Source organism: Cotesia glomerata, linkage group LG7 (genome assembly GCF_020080835.1).
Source record: "Cotesia glomerata isolate CgM1 linkage group LG7, MPM_Cglom_v2.3, whole genome shotgun sequence".
In the NCBI taxonomy this organism is placed as follows: domain Eukaryota; kingdom Metazoa; phylum Arthropoda; class Insecta; order Hymenoptera; family Braconidae; genus Cotesia; species Cotesia glomerata.
Genome location: NC_058164.1, coordinates 25168770 through 25193058, shown reverse-complemented (window position 1 = coordinate 25193058; position 24289 = coordinate 25168770). Strand labels below are relative to the sequence as shown.

At 28.3% G+C, this 24289-nt stretch overlaps 1 protein-coding gene across 2 annotated transcripts in view; it reads left to right on the top strand.

Annotated features, from left to right (window-relative positions):
* LOC123269597 (protein lozenge) overlaps nt 1-24289 on the top strand; it is a 115472-nt gene that overhangs the window by 22776 nt on the left and 68407 nt on the right. The window contains exon 4 of one of the 2 annotated variants that reach the window (XM_044735431.1): nt 2051-2347. The exons of the other annotated variant lie outside the window; for it this stretch is intronic. Coding sequence (XP_044591366.1) covers nt 2051-2347 — 297 coding nt within the window. The remainder of the gene's footprint in view (nt 1-2050; nt 2348-24289) is intronic. 2 annotated transcript variants of the gene reach the window in all.

Here is a 24289-nt window from a genome sequence, read left to right as displayed (position 1 = left end):
AATTCAGACAACATATTGCAAGCCCGAGCAATAACAATAAAAATTACAACTTTATAAGCGTGCGTTTCTCACGCCATAATATCACCAATAATAATCCAAAGAAAGACCTTTCTTCTCATTCTTTTCTTCTATTTGGGGAATAATTCGGGTGTCACGACAAAACAATCTATTGTTACTCCAACAAGCCGTTTTTTTATTATTTGTTGCAACGCACCTGTCACCTCTCATTACCTCAATAATGCTTTATTTATTTTTTCCTCAAACAGGCCTCATCTTTCCCTTGCGCAACTCTAATTGTGTTTTAGACTCTCTATTTAACAACTAAATACAATTTTAAATTGTACCTCGGTTATCATAAGTATAAGTAGGAACAATACTAAGAAAAGGATAAGTATAAGTGTAAAGATAGAGACAGAGAGAAAGGGTTCAAAAGAGAAGTGAAGAGGAAAGTCACTGTTTCCGGTCACCGACCGCCACACTTTTTTGATTAGATAACCCGTGTTTGTTTTTTTTCTTTTTTTAATACTTTTAGCTGGCGTTTATTTATAAACCTCCTGGAAGCTAATGAGGGAATCGTAATTGAAATTTTATTTTTACGATGTCCAAAAATTTATAGAAAAGATTTAATCAAACAACAAAAAGAATTTTTTTATTTAGTTTTTTATACAATTATTTTTAATATATAATTAAAATTCATTTAATAGTCCGTCAAAAAAATAATTGAGCTCTTTAAATGACTAAAAAAAAATTTTTTTATTTTATTACTTAGTTCCTGAAAATTAACTCTCCTCTAGGGAGAATATTTAGCTACCATGCGCCACCTGTTGGAAATTTTCAGAACTAAAATTTATTAAAAATCTATATTTGGACATTTTTACGATGTCCAAAAAATAATAGAAAAAATTTTATTAAACTGCAAATAAAAGTAAAAAAAAATTTTTTATTTAATTTTCTATACAATTATTTTTAATATATCATATATATATGATAAAAATTCATTCAGTAGTTCGTCAAAAAAATAATTTAAGTTATTTGAATGACTCAAAAAAATTTTTTATTTTGTTACTTAGTTCTTGAAAGTTAATTCTCCTCTAAGGAGAAAATTTAACTATCATGCGCTACCTGTTGGAAATTTTCAGAACTAAAATTTATTAAAAATCTATATTGGGGCATATTAGGTCGGATAGAGGCATATAGTGTTATATATATATATATATATATATATATATATATATATATATATATATATATATATATATATATATATATATATATATATATATATATATATATATATATATATATATATATATATATATATATATATATGGACATATTAAGCTGTTTTATTTTTACGATGTCCAAAATTTAATAGAAAAAATTTTATTCAACTGCAAATGAGAGTAAAATAAATTTTTTTATTAAATTTTCTATACACTTATTTTTAATATGTAATAAAAATTCATTTAGTAGTTCTTAAAAGAAATAATTAAGCTCATTAAATAACTCAAAAAAAATTTTTTTATTCTATTACTTAACTCCTGAAAATTAACTCTCTTTTAGGGAGCAAATTTAGCAACCATGCGCCACCTGTTGGAAATTTCCAGAACTAAAAAAATTAATTAGATCTTACAGAGACATATAGTGTCATATTTGGACATAATAAGCCATATTAAACCAGATATGACTTAATATGTCCATCAAAATTTCGAATAGTTAAAAAAATATAGCGAATTGAAAAATAATCTATTTTTTTAAAGTAATCCCTAAATTCCTTTATGAAATTGAAATAGCAGAACTATGAACAAGGAATTCGCGGAATGCTATTGACCCAACTGATACGCCATATAGAGAAGATTCTTAATTATCCCAATCAATCGCATTGATCCCGAAGCTAATTGGCAATCAAACGTCACAAAGCTCATTACAAGCTAATAAACCCAGATGCAGGATGCATCATACATACATCAATGACCATCAGCTTCCTCGGAACTTGGAAGAAGTTCCAAGTGGCAATTTTGATGACTAATCAGGATTCTTCTGATTCCAGGGCAGCAACATCAGCAATTCCGTGCTCTAGGAATTGGCCAGCGGCCTTTTTTGGACGCGCCTACTTCCTTCACGAGCCACTTAAGGGAGCTGGAGTCCTACAGGCGCACCAAGCACCACCACCAGAACCACCTTCATCTAGCTAACAACAATAACAACAACAACAACAATAACAACAACAATAACAATGGAAGCTGCGTAAGCAACGGGAACCCAAACGACTCGCCCAACTCGGGGCACTTGGGCGCCAGCAGCACCTCCACCCACCAAGACTGCTACAAGCACAGTCCGCACAATGGTGAGTACAAATTCCAGCAGATTTACTTTTGTGAAAGATGAGAGCCGGGTAAACGCCGCTCATTTGTACATTAGCTGGTTTGTTGATTATCTTCAGCCGATTAAGGCTCGCCGACTCGCTGCATAGCAGGGTTACGAGGATCGACGGTAAGCAACTTTCAAGGAGGATGAACGAACTAAGGTTTGAGGTAATAGTTTGATACCTCGTTCCGGCTCGCAGCCCTCTAATTCAACGTAATCACGACATTTCAACTCCGGCCGCTATTCTGTTTAACTTTTCGGTAATTATGCTCTTAAGGATGCTAATTCGCGTTTTTGAATTGCAACATGTGCAATTGGGATTCATGAAGCTTTTTTGGGGTTAATTAATGCAATTGGGGGGAATTTATGTCTATAAAAAAATTATTTAGATATTTTTTCGGAAACATTAGTATATATTAATAGGTACTAGCAACCTTGCAGTCACTACGTGACTGCCTTGTGAAATATAAATGAATACAATTTTGCTTTATTAAATAATGACTTTTGAATTGCACTGTACTTTTTTAAATACTGAAGTTTTTGAAGATATAAGCTCATCCCGATGTTATACTCTTCAAGAGCTTTCATTTGAGTACCCACATGCATTTTTGATATATTTGTCATATATACATATATATAATATATATTTTAAAGATATAAGCTCATCCCGATGTTACAGTCATCGAGGGCTTTCATTTGAGTACCCACATGCATTTTTGATATATTTTTCATATATACCTATATATAATATTTATAAATATATAAAATATATGAAAAATTGATGTGGGTACTCAAATGAAAGCTCTTTATGAGTGTAACATTGGGATGAGCTTATATCTTTCAAAGTGTCAATAGTTTACAAGATACAAGGTAATTTCTTAGTGATGTATCTTATACATTGTTAAAATGCACTGTAATTTCTTAAATATTGACGTTTTTAAAGATATAAGCTCATTCTGATGTTACACTCATCAAGAGCTTTCATTTAAGTACCCACATGCATTTTTTATATATTTATCATATATACATATATATAATATATAAATATATGAAAAATTGATGTGGGTACTTAAATGAAAGCTCTTGATGAGTGTAACATCGGGATGAGCTTATATCTTTTAAAATGTCAATATTTTACAAGATACAAGGTAATTTCTTAATTATGTATCTTATATATTGTTAAATTACACTGTAATTTCTTAAATATAAACGTTTTTAAAAATATAAGCTCATTCCGATGTTACACTTATCAAGAGCTTTCATTTGAGTACCCACATGCATTTTTGGTATATTTATCATATATACATATATATAATATATAAATATATAAATATATGAAAAATTGATGTGGGTACTTAAATGAAAGCTCTTGATGAGTGTAACATCGGGATGAGCTTATATCTTTCAAAATGCCAATATTTCACAAGATAAAAGGTAATTTCTTAATTATGTATCTAGAGATAGTGCATTTTCGAATGTAACCTAAATACTTATCATCATAAATTGACTATTGGTGAGAATTATATGAAACCTCAAAAAGGCACAATTCCAGGTCAAGACCTTTCCAGCAATACCAAATTTAACCATAAAAACCCATTTTATCACATAAATACACTCGCCACAAAATTTTGCTTATTCTCTCAATAATATATTTGAAACAACTTCTTCAATTTTAAAATAAATAGCTTAAATTTTGAATATTACACCAAAAATTTTTATCCTATCAAAAAATTTATCTAAGAAAACTTGTTCAAAATTCAATTTTATTAAAATAATGTCTCTTGTTCCTTAAAAATCAATAATTTCACCGTTATTCCAAAAGAAACATTTATAATGAATCACAAACTAAATTTTGAACTTTTCTTTATGAATTTTTATTTAAAAATTACAGAGAAAATATTGTTCTTTTTAAATAAATTATAAGAAATAATTTTTTCACAAAATTAAATTTAGAAATTTTGTTTCAAAAATTTTTCAATAGAACCAATAATTTTTTCATAATATCAAAAATTTGTATTATTATTTCTTTATTTGCAACAAAAATCTTGAAGTTACTTTTCACCTTAATTCTTTCAAAATATTTTAAAAATATTAATATCCCCCAAAATTTCCCCTAAAACCCCAAAACTCAAAACTTACCATCAAAAACCCCAATTTCTACCAAGACCCTTCACCAAATCTAGGATTTATGATCCCGCTCTTAAAATATAGCACCCAATTTCAACTCCTCACCCAAAAGCGACCCCCCAGGCCCCAAAATCCTATCTTTGAACACCTTTCCCTTCAGCTCCCTTGATAAAAATCCTCTTAATCACCGAAACTCACTTAATTCCGCGGTTAACCCTCTAAATCCCAGCGATTAATCCGCCCTAGGTGATTTCTTATTGATAAAAAGGAGCTATCGCTGCGGTTTTCACCAGGCAACCTCTGACAACTAGGATCCTCTTTTTTTTGGGCAAGCCCAGTGTAATTGGCTCGTTAGTTTGTTAGCCTTGCGGGTGTGTTGCCATTCTGCGGTAAAAAACCAAAGGTAGCCCAAGTTTGGTGACTCTTTTGACTTTCTTAGCTGCTCTGGTTTCCCAGCGGTTTCTTAATTAATTTTTGCGTTGCAACCACCTCTTTGACCCTGCAAATTCATTCCATCAACATAATCCAGACACCAATTGCCGAAAATCGATTTCTTGGACCCTAAGAATCATTGGATACCTCAATTACGCCTTTTTTCATCACCCATTTTTATTTGACAATTTAGGGAGGCCTAAACTAAACATCCTTGGGCTGGATAACAATTGTTGGGTGCTGTTCAGTCGATTATCAGTCGGCGAAAGGAACATAACAGAGCAAATAATCAAAACAAAACCAACAAAAACAAATTACGCTGTCTTTTATATTACAACCGTGTCCGTTTCTCGTTTTCTCCTTCTCTTAAGATGTTAAAGCTGGATTTTGCTGCTACGGACGGCCTATTCAAGTCGTGATCGGGGGTAATGAGCAGTGGCCAAACGGAGAAAATAATATCCAACAGAGACAAACCAAGAGAAGACAAAGCAAGACTAAGAATAAGCAATAAAACAATGAAGAACTGACTAAGAAATGAGGTGAGCAAAGAAGTGGGAGCTGATAGAACTTGGAAGGGGTAAGGACTCTGATTATGGGGTGTCAAACAATCACACTGATTGTACATTCTGGCCATCCAACCAGTTGTTTTATGCTTCACTCCATCATAAGATCCCCGTGCCCTCGATCAAGAAGCAATCGAGAGCTCGGGAATGAGCAACACTAACACTCTTGGATTATCAAAGCTAAGCACTCATTCCGTGGACCTACTGGAAAACGGTAGTGGTTACGGGTGGGTGCACTTACTGGCAAGTTTGCTATCACTTGCTATTGCAAGATGAACATCGTGCACGAGAACAAGGAATGCCTACGCACGAACGGACCCTATTTACCCAACAAGGGACAGAAACCTTTCCCACGTGCCTGACAGCTTCAAGGAGGAATGCTGTATGATGTATAGCTATAGTCAGAATGAAGCTCAGGCGGCTCAGGAGGCTCAGGAGGCTCAGGAGGCTCAGGAGGCTCTTGCCAATTGGTGCTGGGACCTTTTTACCGGGGAAATTGTCGAGGAGCTGGATCTGATGATGATCTTCTTAGGGTTAAGCACTCTTCAAGGCAATTCTAGCTGCGGTGGACGGGAATTTGATGAGTCGTTTAGCGACTAAATGGAGGATTGACGTGCAGAGGGGGTAGAAGGTTTTTTAAGGAAGAAGGGTGAAGCCAAATTTAGGATTCTTGAGAATTAAGGTTAGAAATAACAGTCAAAAATAAAGATAATTGTTAGTAGATTTTATGAAAATCTAACTGTTGTAGCCGTCCTTATAGCGCAACTATTAAAAAAATTTAGCCATTTTCTGACTCAGTTTGTCGAGCTGAGTCAGAAAATGTAGCTCGTTACAAAGTTTACATATGTATGGATTTATACGATATAACGCGGCTTGTCAGCAGGATAGCGTTTTCAATTTATAACACGGAAAAAAGTAAACTGTAATAAATAACAGGCGATTTATAATAAGTAATGATCAACTGCTAAAAATTACCATTTCAAACAGTAAAATCGTGATTTTACTATTCACTTTATAATATTTACCATTTAAACGTTACAATTTACTTTTTACATGGAAGAAAATACTATTTCAAACAGTAATATTCGATATATAAATGTCTAAAATGTTTAAGTATAATAATTAACAATTCAGACTTTGATATTTATCATTTCGTAGCTAAAAAATGATCTTATGATATGTAAAAAGTATAAAATAAAGTTAGCAAATTTCTAATACTAGCAACGTCAATATTTACAAAGTAAAATGGTAAATTTTAAACGCAACGGTAAAAATCAAACTGTAATTATTGACTTGCTTGGACTGGTAAAATGTATATTTTAAAAGTATAATTTCTACTGTTTCAAATGTTTAATTCTCTCAGAGTGAGATCTCCTCTTTCATCTGAGTTCCTCTTCTCCTCATAATATCGACTATATATTGAAATGGCAATTTTTACTGTTTAAAATTGTAATTTTTTATGATGAAAGAGTCGTTATTTACTATAGTGACGGCTACTAATCACTTATTTTGGATATTAAATTATAAATTGTGGCTTTTATACTTTCTACATTAAGTTCTGTAATATTTATATTTTTGCCACCCCGATATCCGCTTTACTGTTTGAAACTATAAAAATTAACCGGAATCCGAGTGAATATTACACGAAAAAAAGTAAACTGTAATAAATAACAGTCGATTTATCATAAGTAATGATCAACTGCTAAAAATTACCATTTCAAACAGTAAAATCGTGATTTTACTATTCACTTTATAATATTTACCATTTAAACGTTACAATTTACTTTTTACATGGAAGAAAATACTATTTCAAACAGTAATATTCGATATGTAAATGTCTAAAATGTTTAAGTATAATAATTAACAATTCAGACTTTGATATTTATCATTTCGTAGCTAAAAAATGATCTTATGATATGTAAAAAGTATAAAATAAAGTTAGTAAATTTCTAATACAAGCAACGTCAATAATTATAAAGTAAAATGGTAAATTTTAAACGCAACGGTAAAAATCAAACTGTAATTATTGACTTGCTTGGACTGGTAAAATGTATATTTTAAAAGTATAATTTTTACTGTTTCAAATGTTAAATTCTTCCAGAGTGAGACCTCCTTCTCTTTCATCTGAGTTCCCCTTCTCCTCATAATGTGAACTATATATTTAAATGGCAATTTTTACTGTTTAAAACTGTAATTTTTTAAGATGAAAGAGTCGTTATTTACTATAGTGACAGCTACTAATCACTTATTTTGGATATTAAATTATAAATTGTGACTTTTATACTTTCTTCATTAAGTTCTGTAATATTTATATTTTTGCCACCCCGATGTCCGCTTTACTGTTTGAAACTATAAAAATTAACCGGAATCCGAGTGAATATTACACGAAAAAAAGTAAACTGTTATAAATAACAGTCGATTTATAATAAGTAATGATCAACTACTAAAAATTACCATTTCAAACAGTAAAATCGTGATTTTACTATTCACTTTATAATATTTACCATTTAAACGTTACAATTTACTCTTTACATGGAAGAAAATACTATTTCAAACAGTAATATTTGCTATGTAAATGTCTAAAATGTTTAAGTATACACTGATAGAAGGATTTGTTTATAGTTCAAAAGATTTGTTAATATTTAACAAATCATTTATTAGAAGCCATTTGTTAGTCCTTAAAAAATATTTCTTAGTATTTAAAAAGATTTATTAATATTTACTAAATGAATATCAGATTTATTAAATACAAACAAATCATTTTAAATACTAAGAAATATTTGTTTAGTACTAAAAAGTGGTCTCTTATAATTAATTTGTTAACTATTAATAAGTATTATTTAATACAAATAAATCTTTCTATCAGTGTAATAATTAACAATTCAGACTTTGATATTTATCATTTCGTAGCTAAAAAATGATCTTATGATAAGTAAAAAGTATAAAATAAATTTAGTAAATTTCTAATACAAGCAACGTCAATAATTATAAAGTAAAATGGTAAATTTTAAACGCAACGGTAAAAATCAAACTGTAATTATTGACTTGCTTGGACTGGTAAAATGTATATTTTAAAAGTATAATTTCTACTGTTTCAAATGTTAAATTCTCTCAGAGTGAGACCTCCTTCTCTTTCATCTAAGTTCCCCTTCTCCTCATAATGTGAACTATATATTTAAATGGCAATTTTTACTGTTTAAAACTGTAATTTTTTAAGATTAAAGAGTCGTTATTTACTATAGTGACGGCTACTAATCACTTATTTTGGATATTAAATTATAAATTGTGGCTTTTATACTTTCTACACGGAAAGAAAATTGTACAAAAAATTACAATGAAAATATCATAATTTTTAGTATAGGACATTGCAGTGCCGGACCAGAACTCAAACATCGTAATTTATACGATGCAACATCGTAAATTTCTATCACTCAAATTAAAAAGAAGTTTAGGTCACCGAAAAAATAATTCTGTATCCTCCAGGAATCGAACCCGGTGTCCTCTCCGCCTCAAGTCCAAGGTTTACCCCCTCACGCTATCGGAGGGAATATCTAAAGTTTCTGTTCAGTCACATAATAAGACCCTCGATACAGTAGTTGGCCATCTTTCGGTGGTGACGTCGCAAACTACTAGACTCTGTCTCTCTTTTATTAAAACATATAGTATGCGTCCTTATTCACTTGCTCTTACGGAATAAAAATTTACTAAATAACATCGTAATTTTCAATAATTCAAATTGTATTCTGTAGACGGCAGCATCGTAAAAATCGAGGTACTGAAAGTCTAGTCCTGGATTACAATGTTACTATAGTAATTTTTCATAGGATTTTTTTTCCGTGTACATTAAGTTCTGTAATATTTATATTTTTGCCAGCCCGATGTCCGCTTTACTGTTTAAAACTATAAAAATTAACCGGAATCCGAGTGAATATTACAGTTTACTTTTTTCCGTTTAGAATTTTGTTCTCCAGTCAAGAAATTTTTCTTTCTGTGTGACAAAAGCAAAATTTAGAATTCTTAAGGTTAATAATTATTTTTGATTTAATATTAAAAATCACTGTAAAATATAATAATAAACTACTGAAAAATCAACTGGTTTTTTGAGTAAAAATTTCTACAAGTATTGGGATTATCCACCTTCCTTTGAGGCGGCGCTGCAATCGCTCTCAGACTTAGCGGTATAAAAAATTACACATTTCGGTGATCAGTTGTTGCTCAATTACAGTTTATTCCAACAACACTATATACAATTATCATTATAATTTAATTTTATCCAATTAGTTAAATATTATTTGTAAAAATGTACTTTAATGACATTCGGAATTTTTTTTTACTATTAGCTATTATTCTATATATATTTTAAAGTGAAATGACCGAAAAAAATAAATTAAATCAAACAAAATTAATTAAACATTCATTAAATATCTTATTAAAATCTAGTTTTTTAATAATATAAAACCATTAAAATTTATCCCTCGCGGTTTTTGAAATACCGTAAATTTTCGGTATTAATGCGCTTACCATAAATTTACCGTTATAATTCTGAAATAATACGGTCTTTCTGTGGTCATTTTGGCCAGTTTTTTTTACTATAGTTATACAGCATTTCTACCGTACTTTTGCTGCAAAGTTCAGAAATAATACGATAAAATTACCGTAAAACTCTAGAACTTTTACCGTAAAAAATAGATGTATTTACTATAATATTACTATGATTTAACAATAATAAAATCATATTTCTACGGTAAAAATATCAAAGATATACTGCACTCTTGCCGCGTATTATACCTGATATAATTAAAGATATAATGCTTTCTACCATAAGATGGATTCGGTTGTGTTTATTACTCGGTGAGTCTTATTAGGTGACTGAGTAAATAGTTGGACGGATAGTGTCTCTTTGATAGCTCAATCCGGTAGAGCCTTCTTCGGCGCGTAACTAAATGATCCGGGTTCGAATCCCGGTTTGGACTAAAAACATGACAATAATAATAATAATAACAACAGAGAAATTAATTTATTAACCTCTTAAAAATTATTCATGATTATTTATAGTATTATAAAGAAAAATTTTAAGCTATTAAAAAATAGTAGTAAAGCAGCATATTTTTGATATTTTGCCGGTAATAGAAAGTAGGGATCTTCTTTTCCGGTTTTTTGCTGCAATAGTGCCGCAGATATACAGTAAATATGCGTTACATTTACGGTTTAAATGCTGTTAATATACCGTAATTTTTCTATTTTATTGCCGTAAATATTCTGAATTTATTTCGTAATAATTTTCTTTAAAAATCACCGTGAAAATGACAGTGGGACATTTAAATCCTAAATTTCTTAATAATTATTCACGACAGTGTAAAAATATCAGTACTATTGATTTTTAGGGTGGTATTAAGGTTAAAAATAATAAACGTGAAAAATTAAGATGAATAATTATTTTTTATTTAATATTAAAAATTACAGTAAAATAAAATGTTAAACTGCTAAAAAATTAACCGGCTTTTTAGTAAAAATTTCTCCAAGGTTTAGTACTATTGTGTCTCGGATAGCTTAACTGTTAGAGCCTTTGGCGCGTAAATCAAACGATCCGGGTTCGAGTCCCGGTCTGGGCTGTCTGAATTATTTTTTCGGTTACCGAAAAATTCCTACTGAGTAAGGTCTCCCCTTCCCCCTTTATCCTTTATTTCCCGAGTTCCCAAATTTGTCTTTAATGACAAATTTAGCTATAAATTATGGATAACCACCTTTCTTTGAGGCGGCGCTGCAATCGCTCTCAGACTTAGCTGTATAAAAAATTACACATTTTGGTGATCAGTTGTTGCTCAATTACAGAATTTACTATTTAAAAAAAATTAATAAAGTTAACAAAAAAATTTTTATAATAATTACAACTTTTTATGCATTTTTATCTAAAAATTCAATTAATTTTTGGTTGAAAATTTTTTCTTATAAATTAAAAATCTAAAAAGATTATATTTAGGATTTAAAGTTGAATTTTCCACAAATTAAAAAATTTTCCTTTAATTTTGCGAAGTCATCCAAAAAAATAAAAAACCATGATGGGTTACAAGCTAGAAATCATAAGGGTTGGTTGTTGTGTTAAGAGTGTGTATGACACTTTGGTAATTAGCTGGTAAACACCCTCTAAGAAAAGAGCCCTTAGTCCTTGGGGTGATCCGAAGTTGAGTGAATTAATAACGAGGGTTTCGTCTTAACCCTTTTCACCCTAAATACTTCCAATTAGTTAACTTTAATCTCCTCCAAGCTTCGAATGAAACACTGACGGCGTTTTTCCAAGAAATTTTAGCACATTCGAAGGAATAGAATGGTTATCGCTCAAACTTAAACTTAAACTTGCATACTATCGTACTGACATCCTGAACGGATATACCGAAGAATTAAGGAAATACTGCGGCTTAGCTAGACCGCGATAGCCTTTTCGGTTTGTTGGATTTTTTAGTTTTTATTTTTAAGCACGCGTCGCTAATCGCAACATTGAAAAAGAAGAAGAGAATTTAAGTGATTAATAATTTTGCCGACGGAGATCTTAATCTTAGCTAATTGATCCGTCGCAACTGGCATTTATAAATAACAGCAATACTTTTTAAAGTTTTTTAGTAAAATTAATGCAGCTTAGAATTTTTATTTGGTCACATCAAAGAAAAATTATTTTTATAGGTTTTATATTACTGAAAAACTAGATTTTAATAAGATTGAATGTTTAATTAATTTTGTTTGATTTAATTTATTTTTTTCGGTTATTTTACTCGAAAATATAAGGTAAAAGCCCCAATTATTGACGCTATAAGAGACAAAGTTATGATTTCATTTTTTTTAAGCAATCAAATATAAATATCGATGAATTTTGTTTGTGGTAATGTCTTCAGTAATGTTTTAACTAATCAATTTCTTTTTTTAAAATGATAATCAGTGATATTTACTAATTAATTTTAAATAATTAAATATATGATCTGGATACACCAATTATTGACGGGTTAAAAAATTGATTGATCTAATTATTGACGTACCGTAACCCCAATTATTGACGCCCCTACTGCACATGCGTCGAATCATTTGGTTATATTGTTATTTATCAAAAACTTGATATAAAGTAATCAATATTATTAAAGTTAATTAATAATAATTTCTATGAATGAATAATTATTATGAAAAATATAACAATTTATTTAAAAACTTATTTAACACTAAAACACGCCGAGTTATTTGACAGTTAAAAGCCTTGAATATAATCGCGCATATAACGTATTTTATACTTAAAAAAAAAGGCGTCATAGCGCTGTCGACTGGCTGTCAATATGGGATTCACCATAAAAATTATGAACTAGTTATTGACTCCCATTATTTAAATATCGTAAAGCATACAATTAATTTCGATTATTTAATTTTATAAATATTTCATATATTGTTAATTAAAAATAGATCATATAATTACATGAAAAAATTAATTTAAACTCGGCAGTTAAAAAATGCTTTTCTAACCAAAGTTGTTAAGAAAATAGACGCTCGTAAGCTGATTTGATGAACTGGTGGTAACTTTATTTTTTTAATAATTAATATTTAATATTTTGAACTGAATGTGATTTTTCAATTTTTTAATTAATTAGAATTTAATAAAAATTTATTTGATCGTTATTCTTATTACAGATAATTTAATATATTTAAAAATAATTTAGGGTGTCAATATTTAGACCCCCGTCAATAATTGGGGCTTTTACCTTATATAAAATAATAGCTAATAGTAAAAAAAAATTCCGAATGTCATTAAAGTACAATTTTACAAATAATATTTAACTAATTGGATAAAATTAAATTATAATGATAATTGTATAAAAGTGTTGTTAGAATAAACTGTAATTGAGCAACAACTGATCACCAAAATGTGTAATTTTTTATACAGCTAAGTCTGAGAGCGATTGCAGCGCCGCCTCAGAGGAAGGTGGATCCACAGATTCGGTAGAATCTGGCGCCAAGTTCCGTTCAAATTCGTTGTAAATGGAGCGCGAGACTACCGACTGTGTTTACTGTAAGCAGAACGGTATTTTGAGGTTGCAAAATTTTATTTAATTCTACGGTACTTCTTGTTCCTAAATTTTATATTATACCAGTAATTCATGCTTTATTTTACTGATATTAATTAATTATATTCAATTATAACAATTAATCTACTTGAAATTATTAAATTTTCTCAGCACAAACTATAGCAAGCTCAAAAATTTCGATCCTGATTTTTTCTATGTAAGTGACATGCCACAGACTAAATAATTCGAGAATTCATGGTAATCTTCCAATAGATGGGAAACTACAGTTAAAAAAATACATTTCACAGCTTGCATCTACATCCGCCAGGGTGCGCTGGAATTGTTTTTACATAAACTGTAGCTTCAAGAGGATAGTTTGCTATAAAAAATTCAGCCAACGCGAGATTTAAGTTGGTACCAATTGTAAATTTTTATTATAATTACAAAAAATACTAAAATCTGAACAAAAACAGTTTCACTGTAAAAAAAAATCGCGCCAAGTCTACGTTCATAAAACTACTAAGAAATAGTATATTACATACCTAGGCCAGTAAAATAAGAAAAGTCTCAGATCACATGTAATTGTTGGCCGAGGCGAAGCCGAGAAAAGCCGAAAAAAATAAATTTTTAATAAAATTTGATTTTGGTCAAAATTTCCTTAAAAAAAATAAATTTTTAATAAAATTTGATTTTGGTCAAAATTTCCTTAAAAAAAATCAATTTTTCTAATTTTTAATAAAATTTGATTTTGGTCAAAATTTCCTTAAAAAAAATAAATTTTCTAATTTTTAATAAAATTTGATTTTTGGTCAAAATTTCCTTAAAAAAAAATAAATTTTTAATAAAATTTGATTTTGGTCAAAATTTCCTTAAAAAAAATAAATTTTTCTAATTTTTAATAAAAATAATCTAAATTTATACAATTTTATGACAATAATTTTTTTTTCCTCCAGAAAAAGATGAGTTATCTTCGCTAGATCTCCAACAAAAGTAAAAAAGTACTTCTAAATCTCTATAAAATTAACTAGGTCATTAAATATAATGTTATTTACCAAAAAAAGGGAATAAAAAGAATATCAATTTAATTTCCGAGTAATATAAATTCCCACGGGCTGCCGAGTTCCAGACCATTGGTCAAGAACCGTCTTTACTCCATTTCTTATTTTTTTTTTTATCCCTTTCGGAGTTTGAGCCTTTATAACAACTTTTTCGTCCAAAGCCTAGTTTCGAGAGATCTTCATTCATCGTTTCTTCCCCTCCCCTTCCCCTCTTCCTTCTCAATCGATCCTGCTCCCCTCTTCCTGGCCAGATTGTGAATTACAGAACCACGACTGAGATTGAGATCGAAAATTAAGTAATATTATATAATTAAATAGCTAAATAACTGAAGAACTAACAGTGGGGGCTTAGCTCGTTTTATCTGATGACTAAATAATCTTGACAAATATTGAAGGTCGGGTGGCTTAGCCGCCGCTCTGTAAACGGTAAACCCGAGAAATGTTGATGTTGATGTCTAAGATGATGGAAAAACACTCTCGGGATTGGGATAGGAGTTCCGTTAAAATCGTGACTTTGTAAATCATCTCTAACAATATTATTTTGTCTTTATAAAAGACAAATTCTTAAGAATTCTTTTAACTGTTTTGTTTGCTGTTATTTATTTTTTCATTACTAAGATAATTTTTATTGTTATTATTATAATATAAGTAGAAGATAAAAATTTAATTGATTTTATTTTAATCAGAAATTATTATATTGTTTATGATAATTTTAAAATACTTATTAAAGAAAAATAAGAAAATTTTTTTCTAACTTAAAAAAAAAAAAAAAAAAAAAACAATTTAAATTTATTCAATGTAGGAAAAGTAAAAGAAAGAATTTCCGGAAATTCTTTAAATTCTTGTCTGTAAATATATTTCTTGGAGCTGTTTAATAAGTTGGAAATTATTTTAATAAATTGAACTGAAGATAAAATTTTTTTTTAAATAATAATAATGATTTTTAGTTAAATTTGATTTATTATTATTATTGAAACAGTCAAATTTTTTTTATTAATAACAATAACAAAATTTTGCTTTATTAAATAATGAATTTTGTTAAATTGCGCGGTGCTCTCTTAAATATTGACGTTTTTAAAGATATAAGCTCATCCCGATGTTACACTCATCAAGAGCTTTCATTTGAGTACCCACATGCATTTTGATATATTTTTCATATATACATATATATAAATATATAAAATATATGAAAAATTGATGTGGGTACTTAAATGAAAGGTTTCGAGGAAAGTAACATTGAGTGGGCTTATATCTTTAAAAATGTCAATAGTCCACAAGATACAAGGTCATTTCTCAATTATGTATCTTATATATTGTTAAATTGCACTGTATTTTCTTAAATATTGATATTTTAGAGATATAAGCTCATCCCGATGTTAGATTTATCAAGAGCTTTCATTTGAGTACCCCCGTGCATCTTTTATATATTTTTCATATATACATACATATAAAATATATAAATATACGATAAATTGATGTAGGTATTCAAATGATAGGTCTTGATGAGTGTAATGTCAGGATGAGCTTATATCTTTAAAAAATGTCAATAATTCACAAGATACTAGGTCATTTCTTAATTATGTATCTTATATATTGTTAAATTGCACTGTACTTTCTTAAATATTGACTTTTTTAAGGATATAAAGTCATCCCGATGTTACACTTATCAAAAGCTTTCATTTGAGTACTCCACATGCATTTTTATATATTTTTCATATTTACATATATATAAATATATAAAATATATGAAAATTGATGTGGGTACTTAAATGAAAGGTCTCCACGAAAGTAACATTGGGGTGAGCTTATATCTTTAAAAATGTCAATAGTCCACAAGATACAAGGTCATTTCTTAATTATGTATCTTATATATTGATAAATTGCACTGTACTTTCTTAAATATTGATATTTTAGAGATATAAGCTCATCCCGATGTTAGATTTATCAAGAGCTTTCATTTGAGTACCACGTGCATTTTTATATATTTTTCATATATACATATATATAAAATATATAAATATATGAAAAATTGATGTGGGTATTCAAATGATAGGTCTTGATGAGTGTAATGTCAGGATGAGCTTATATCTTTAAAAATGTCAATAATTCACAAGATACTAGGTCATTTCTTAATTATGTATCTTATATATTGTTAAATTGCACTGTACTTTCTTAAATATTGACTTTTTTAAGGATATAAAGTCATCCCGATGTTACACTTATCAAAAGCTTTCATTTGAGTACCCACATGCATTTTTATATATTTTTCATATTTACATATATATAAATATATAAAATATATGAAAATTGATGTGGGTACTTAAATGAAAGGTCTCCACGAAAGTAACATTGGGGTGAGCTTATATCTTTAAAAATGTCAATAGTCCACAAGATACAAGGTCATTTCTCAATTATGTATCTTATATATTGATAAATTGCACTGTACTTTCTTAAATATTGATATTTTAGAGATATAAGCTCATCCCGATGTTAGATTTATCAAGAGCTTTCTTTGAGTACCCACGTGCATTTTTTATATTTTTTATATATAGATATATATAAAATATATAAATATATGAAAAATTGATGTGGGTATTCAAATGATAGGTCTTGATGAGTGTAATGTCAGGATGAGCTTATATCTTTAAAAATGTCAATAATTCACAAGATACTAGGTCATTTCTTAATTATGTATCTTATATATTGTTAAATTGCACTGTACTTTTTAAATATTGACTTTTTAAGGATATAAAGTCATCCCGATATTACACTTATCAAAAGCTTTCATTTGAGTACCCACATGCATTTTTATATATTTTCATATTTACATATATATAAATATATAAAATATATGAAAATTGATGTGGGTACTTAAATGAAAGGTCTCCACGAAAGTAACATTGGGGTGAGCTTATATCTTTAAAAATGTCAATAGTCCACAAGATACAAGGTCATTTCTCAATTATGTATCTTATATATTGTTAAATTGCACTGTATTTTCTTAAATATTGATATTTTAGAGATATAAGCTCATCCCGATGTTACACTCATCAAGAGCATTCATTTGAGTACCCACATGCATTTTGATATATTTTCATATATACCTATATATAATATATATAAATATATAAAATATATGAAAAATTGATGTGGGTACTCAAATGAAAGCTCTTGATGAGTGTAACATCGAGCTTATATTTTTCAAAGTGTCAATAGTTCACAAGATACAAGGTTATTTCTTAATAATGTATCTTATACATTGTTAAATTGCACTGTAATTTGTAAAATATGGATGTTTTTAAAAATCTAAGCTCATTCTGATGTTACACTCATCAAAAGCTTTCATTTGAGTACCTACATGTATTTTTGATATATTTTTCATTTATACATATATATGAAATTTATCAATATATGAAAAATTGATGTCGGTACTCAAATGAAAGGTATTGATGAGTGTAACATCGGGTGAGCTTTATATCTTTAAAAATGTCAATATTTCATAAGATAAGGTCATTTCTTAATTATGTATCTAGAGATAAAGCATTTTTAAATGCAGCCAAAATATTTATCATCTTAAATTGAGTATTGATAAGAATGATATGAATCCATGAAAAGGGACAAATTCAAGTCAAGACTTTTACAATGATACTAATTTTAACCCTAAAAATCAATATTATCATATAAATACTCTAGCCACAAAATTTTTGCTCATTTTCTTAATAATATATATATATATATATATATATATATATATATATATATATATATATATATATATATATATATTTATGAAGATAATATAAATTTTTGATACTATTATAAAAAAAAATTTTTAAAAGATGAATTAGTAAAAAGAAAAAAAAATGAAAAGAAAATTCAAAAACTCAAAGAAGAAACATAAAATAAACTCGAGTTGAAACAAAAGTACGAAAAAGAATAAGAAAGAAGAAACAAAATGAGTATGTAAAAATAAGCCGGACAATAAACAATAATTTCGTCTGAAAAAATATAAAAATAATAAAGACTTTGTTGGGCGAAAAAAGGAGTAAAGAAGGTGGCAAGAGAAAGAAAATATGAGTTAAATCCATGAGCTCTCGAGCGTGGATCACGTAACATCTTCAACCCTATTTATTTTTATATTTTTTTTTCATCATCACTTTGTCCGTCTCTGTCTTATCCACTTCCCGTGGCGAGATCTCCTTATAATCCACCGGCTTGGAATAAGACGCCGGGCAACCAGTTACCAGTTACCAGTACACGGATTTTTTCGTGTTACCAAAACAAAAGCACCGGGAATTATTAAGGATTAAATAACACATCAAAGTCCCTCGTCGAGAGTCCAGAGGTAGTGTAAAGTCCAGAGGTTGTAAAGGGAGATATTACTCACCCAAAGTATATGTACATCTATATCTATATGCTTACTACCAGCTTCTTTATGTACATCACACATACCAACACCCTTACTTACTCTATCATATATATACTACTAATAATTCACTTGGACCTTACGAACTCATCAACTTCCGTTGTTTCCGCTAAAAACGTTACAACTTACAACCTCTAAGATTTTTTATTATTATTATTATTATCATTTTTATTATTATTGTTATTTATAAGAAAAATTTGACAGTTTTTATAATAATAACAATAATAATAAATCAAAAATTAACTTAAAATTATTATTATTTTTATTTTTATTAATAAGAAAAATTTGACAGTTTTTATAATAATAATAACAATAATAATAAATCAGAAATTAACTTAAAATTATTATTATTATTATTATTATTATTATTATTATTATTATTATTATTATTATTATTATTATTATTATTATTATTATTATTAATTTGACGGTTTTTATAATAACTATAATTTTGAGTTTTCAAGTTTAACAATTGATAACTTTTAAATAAATAATTTTATTGAGAAAAATTTTTGACTAATTTGTAGAAAATTTAATAAGCTTTCAAATGAAATTTATTACAATTAATTTGGACGGATAAAAGCTGAGTTCTTTGCAATATAAAATTAGAAAATTTTTCCAAAAAAGCAAATCTATCATTTTTGGGTTTTGAAAAAAAGCTTGGAATTTTTATAAATATTATTTTATTATAAAAATTTTGGAATATAATTGTAGGAAATTTAATGAGTTTTCAAACGGGTCCTACTTTGATTAATTTGGTTGGATAAAAGCAGAGAAATTTGAAAATAAGATTTGAAAATGGAGTTAGTGATTCAAAAATCTATTTTTGAGTTTTAAGGTTTAACAACTGGTAACTTTTGAATAAATAACTTTATTGAGGAACTTTTAAGACAAAGATTGTAGGAAATTTAATAAGCTTTTAAATGCGATGCATTACAATCAATTTGAACCAATAGAAGCTGAGATATTTGCAAAATAAGATCGAAAAGTCGGATAAAAATTCAAAAACTGAAAAATTGGAATTTTTAAATTCAACATGTTGTAAATTTTTAAATAATGATTAATGATAATATTTAAAAATGTTTTAAACGAAATTGTAGGAAATTTAATAAGCTTCCGAATAAAATTTATGACAATCAATTTGGGCGGATAGAAGCCGAGATATTTTCAAAATAAGACCAAAAGTCGGATCAAAATTCAAAACTTGAAAATTTGGTGTCTTTTAATTCAACATTTTGTAATTTTGGAAATAATAATAATATTGGGTAAGTTTTTGAACAAAGTTTGTAGGAAATTTAATAAGCTTTTAAATAATATTTTTTAAATTAATTCTGAAACAATAGAAGCTAAGATATTTAATAAATAATACCAGAAAGTCGGTTCAAAAATTCAGTTGTTAAAAATTTGGAGTTTTTATTAAAAATTTTGTAATTTTTGAAATAATAATAAGATTGGAAATGTTTCTAACAAAATTTGTAGGAAATTTAATAAAATTTCTAATGAAATTTATTATAATCAATTTTGACGGATAGAAACTGAGATATTTGCAAAATAAGACCAAAAAGCCGGTTCAAAATTCAAAATCGAAAAATTGGAGTTTTTTAATTAAAATTTTGTCATTTTTAAATAATGACAATATTGAAAAATTTTTGAACAAAATTTGCTCGGAAATTTAGTAAGCTTTCAAATGAGATTTTTGAATCAATTTGAACCAACAGAAGTTAAGATATTTAAGGAATAAGACCAAAAGTCGTATCAAGAATTAAAAATCGATAAATTGGATTTTTAATTAAAATTTTTAATTTTTGAAATATTAATAATATTGGGAAATGTTCTCAACAAAATTTGTAGGAAATTTAATAAGCTTTCTAATGAAATTTAGTAAAACCAATTTGGACGGATAAAAGCTGAGATATTTGCAAAATAAGACCAAAAAGTCGGATCAAAAATTCAATTATTAAAAATTTGAAGTTTTTTAAATTAAAAATTTTGTAATTTATGAAATAATAAGAATATTAAACAATGTTTCAAATAAAGTTTGTAGGAAATTTAATAAGCTTGCAAATAAAAATTTGTTGAATTAATTTGAACCAATAGAAGCTGAGATATTTGCAAAATAAAATTAAAATATCAAAAAATTGAAGATTTTCAAATTTTAACTTTTAAAAAATTCTTATTTTTGACCCAAATATTTTTTTTAACCTTGAAAACCAAAAAAATAAAATCAATAGACCGTGAACTAGCAGCTTAGACGAAGCCCTGATAATAATGGTATGCCAGAATCTAAACAAAGCCAATTTGGGGGTTCCAAAAAAAGAATACCGGTTCTTAGCTGAGATTTTCGGATGTGTTCCCAAAAGACAGTTGTTACAATATAAGTTAATGAGAGGGCAGAGGATCCGAGAAGGTATCTTTGGCTCGGCTGACCCCTTGCCGGTCCTTATTCTTATTTAATTATTTATTTTGTCGTTTTCGAAGCAGCCAGAAGTGAGTAGTCACCTAAACGTCTCTTGGAACCGTCGCAAAAGACAACTATAATCGTAAATGGTCACACCGTATTATCAACAATCGAGAATGATAATCAACATTTCCGGTTTTTTGCAGTTTTTTTCCACAAGTTCCTGGAAAAAAAATGTCGCTTTAAATAAATCGAATAAAACAATTGTAGAAGTAACGGAAATTGATCAAGTCTTTCGTCACATTTAAATTGGTGGCACGAATCAATGGAGGATAATGGATAAAGTGCTCCAAAAGGATCCAAGCTAGTGTTATGGGTTATGTTTTCGGTGTTTTGGTAGCCCCAAATTACTCCCGATAAAAAGGAGTGATAGGGAATGGAGAATGGAGTTGAGAGGAGAAAAGAAAGAAGAGTCAAAATAAAATAATAAACCAAGAACAAGAAAATATAAAAGATGCTGGACGATAGACGGAGGTTTCCGGACACGCTACGGATCCTGATGCCCCCATTCATGTTCAGACTCGGTTTCATTCATGCCCGGCTAACAATTCTTGAAAACTGCTCGGCTGATAGGTGAAAGATTTTTATTTACTAACTTTGAAATTGGGACATTTTTTGGGAATTTAAAATGAAAGTTTTGATTTTTAAGTTGAGGTTAAAAATAATAAAGAAAAATTAAGGTGAATAATTATTCACGGAAAAAATTAAACTGTAATATTCACTCGGATTCCGGTTAATTTTTATAGTTTCAAACAGTAAAGCGGACATCGGGGTGGCAAAAATATAAATATTACAGAACTTAATGGACAAAGTATAAAAGCCACGATTTCTTATTTAATATCCAAAATAAGTAATTAGTAGCTGTCACTATAGTAAATAACGAGTCTTTTATCTTAAAAAATTACAGTTTCAAACAGTAAAAATTGCCATTTCTATATATAGTCCATATTATGAGAAGGGAAACTCAGATGAAAGAGAAGGAGGTCTCACTCTGGAAGAATTTAACATTTGAAACAGTAAAAATTATACTTTTAAAATATACATTTTACCAGTCCAAGCAAGTCAATAATTACAGTTTGATTTTTACCGTTGCGTTTAAAATTTACCATTTTACTTTGTAAATATTGACGTTGCTTGTGTTAGAAATTTACTAACTTTATTCTATACTTTTTACATATCATAAGATCATTTTTAGATATGAAATGATAAATATCAAAGTCTGAATTGTTAATTATTATACTTAAACATTTTAGACATTTACATAACAAAGATTACTTTTTGGAATAGTATTTTCTTCCATGTAAAGGGTATATTGTAACGTTTAAATGGTAAATATTATAAAGTGAATAGTAAAATCACGATTTTACTGTTTGAAATAGTAATTTTTAACAATTGATCATTACTTATTATGAATCGACTGGTATTATTTACAGTTTACTTTTTTCCATGTACACGGAAAAAGTAAACTGTAATATTCACTCGGATTCCGGTTAATTTTACAGTTTCAAACTTGGTAAGAAGCGGACATCGGGTGTGGCAAAAGAAAAATATAAATGATTCACAGAACTTAATGTAGAAAGTACTAAAAGCCACAATTTATAATTTAATATCCAAAATAAGTGATTAGTAGCTGTCACTATGATTAAATAACTTTGACTCTTTCATCTTAAAAATTACAGTTTCAAACTGGTAAATATGCCATTTCAATATATAATAGTCGATATTATGAGGAGAAGAGAGGAACTCAGATAGAAAGAGAAGGAGGGTCTCACTCTGGGAGAATTTAACATTTGAAACAGTAAAGAATTATACTTTTAAAATATACATTTTTACCAGTCCAAGCTTCAGATCCAATAATTACAGTTTTAGCGTTGTGTTTTAAAATTTTACCATTTTACTTTTGTAAATATTGACGTTGCTTGTCAGTAGAAATTTACTAACTTTTGTTTTCTACTTTTTGCATATCATAAGAACATTTTTAGGTACCAAATGATGAATATCAAAGTCTGAATTATTTAGTATTATATTTTTAACATTTTAGACATTTAAATAGCTTTAAATATTACTGTTTGAAATAGTATTTTCTTCCATGTAAAGGGTATATTGTAACGTTTAAATGGTAAATATTATAAGAGGTGAATAGTAAAATCACAATTTTACTGTTTTGAAATGGTAATTTTAACAATTGATCATTACTTGACATGAATCTGACTGGTATGACACAGTTTGCTTTTTCCATAGCACACGGAAAAAAAGTAAACTGTAATATTCACTCGGATTCCGGTACATTTTGGAGTTTCAAACAGTAAAAGGGACATCAGGGTTATTGGCAAAAATATAAATATTACAGAACTTAATGTAGCAAGTATGAAAGCCACAATTTATAATTTAATATCCAAAATAAGTGATTAGTAGCTGTCACTATAGTAAGTAACGACTCTTTCATCTTAAGGCAGTTTCAAACAGTAAAATTGCCATTTCAATATATAGTCGATGTTATGAGGAGAAGAGGAACTCAGATGAAAGAGAGGGAGAATACTCACTCTGGAAGAAGCTAACATTTGAAACAGTAAAAAGTATACTTTTAAAATAGCATACATTTTACCAGTCCAAACAAGTCAACAATTGAGTTTGATTTTTACCGTTGCGTTTAAAATTCACCATTTTACTTTGTAAATATTGACGGTGCTTTTGTATTAAAGAGATTTACTAACTTTATTTTATACTTTTTACATATCATAAGATTATTTTTTAGCTTCTGAAATGGTAAATACTCAAAGTCCCTGAATTGTTAATTATTATACTTAAACATTTTAGAC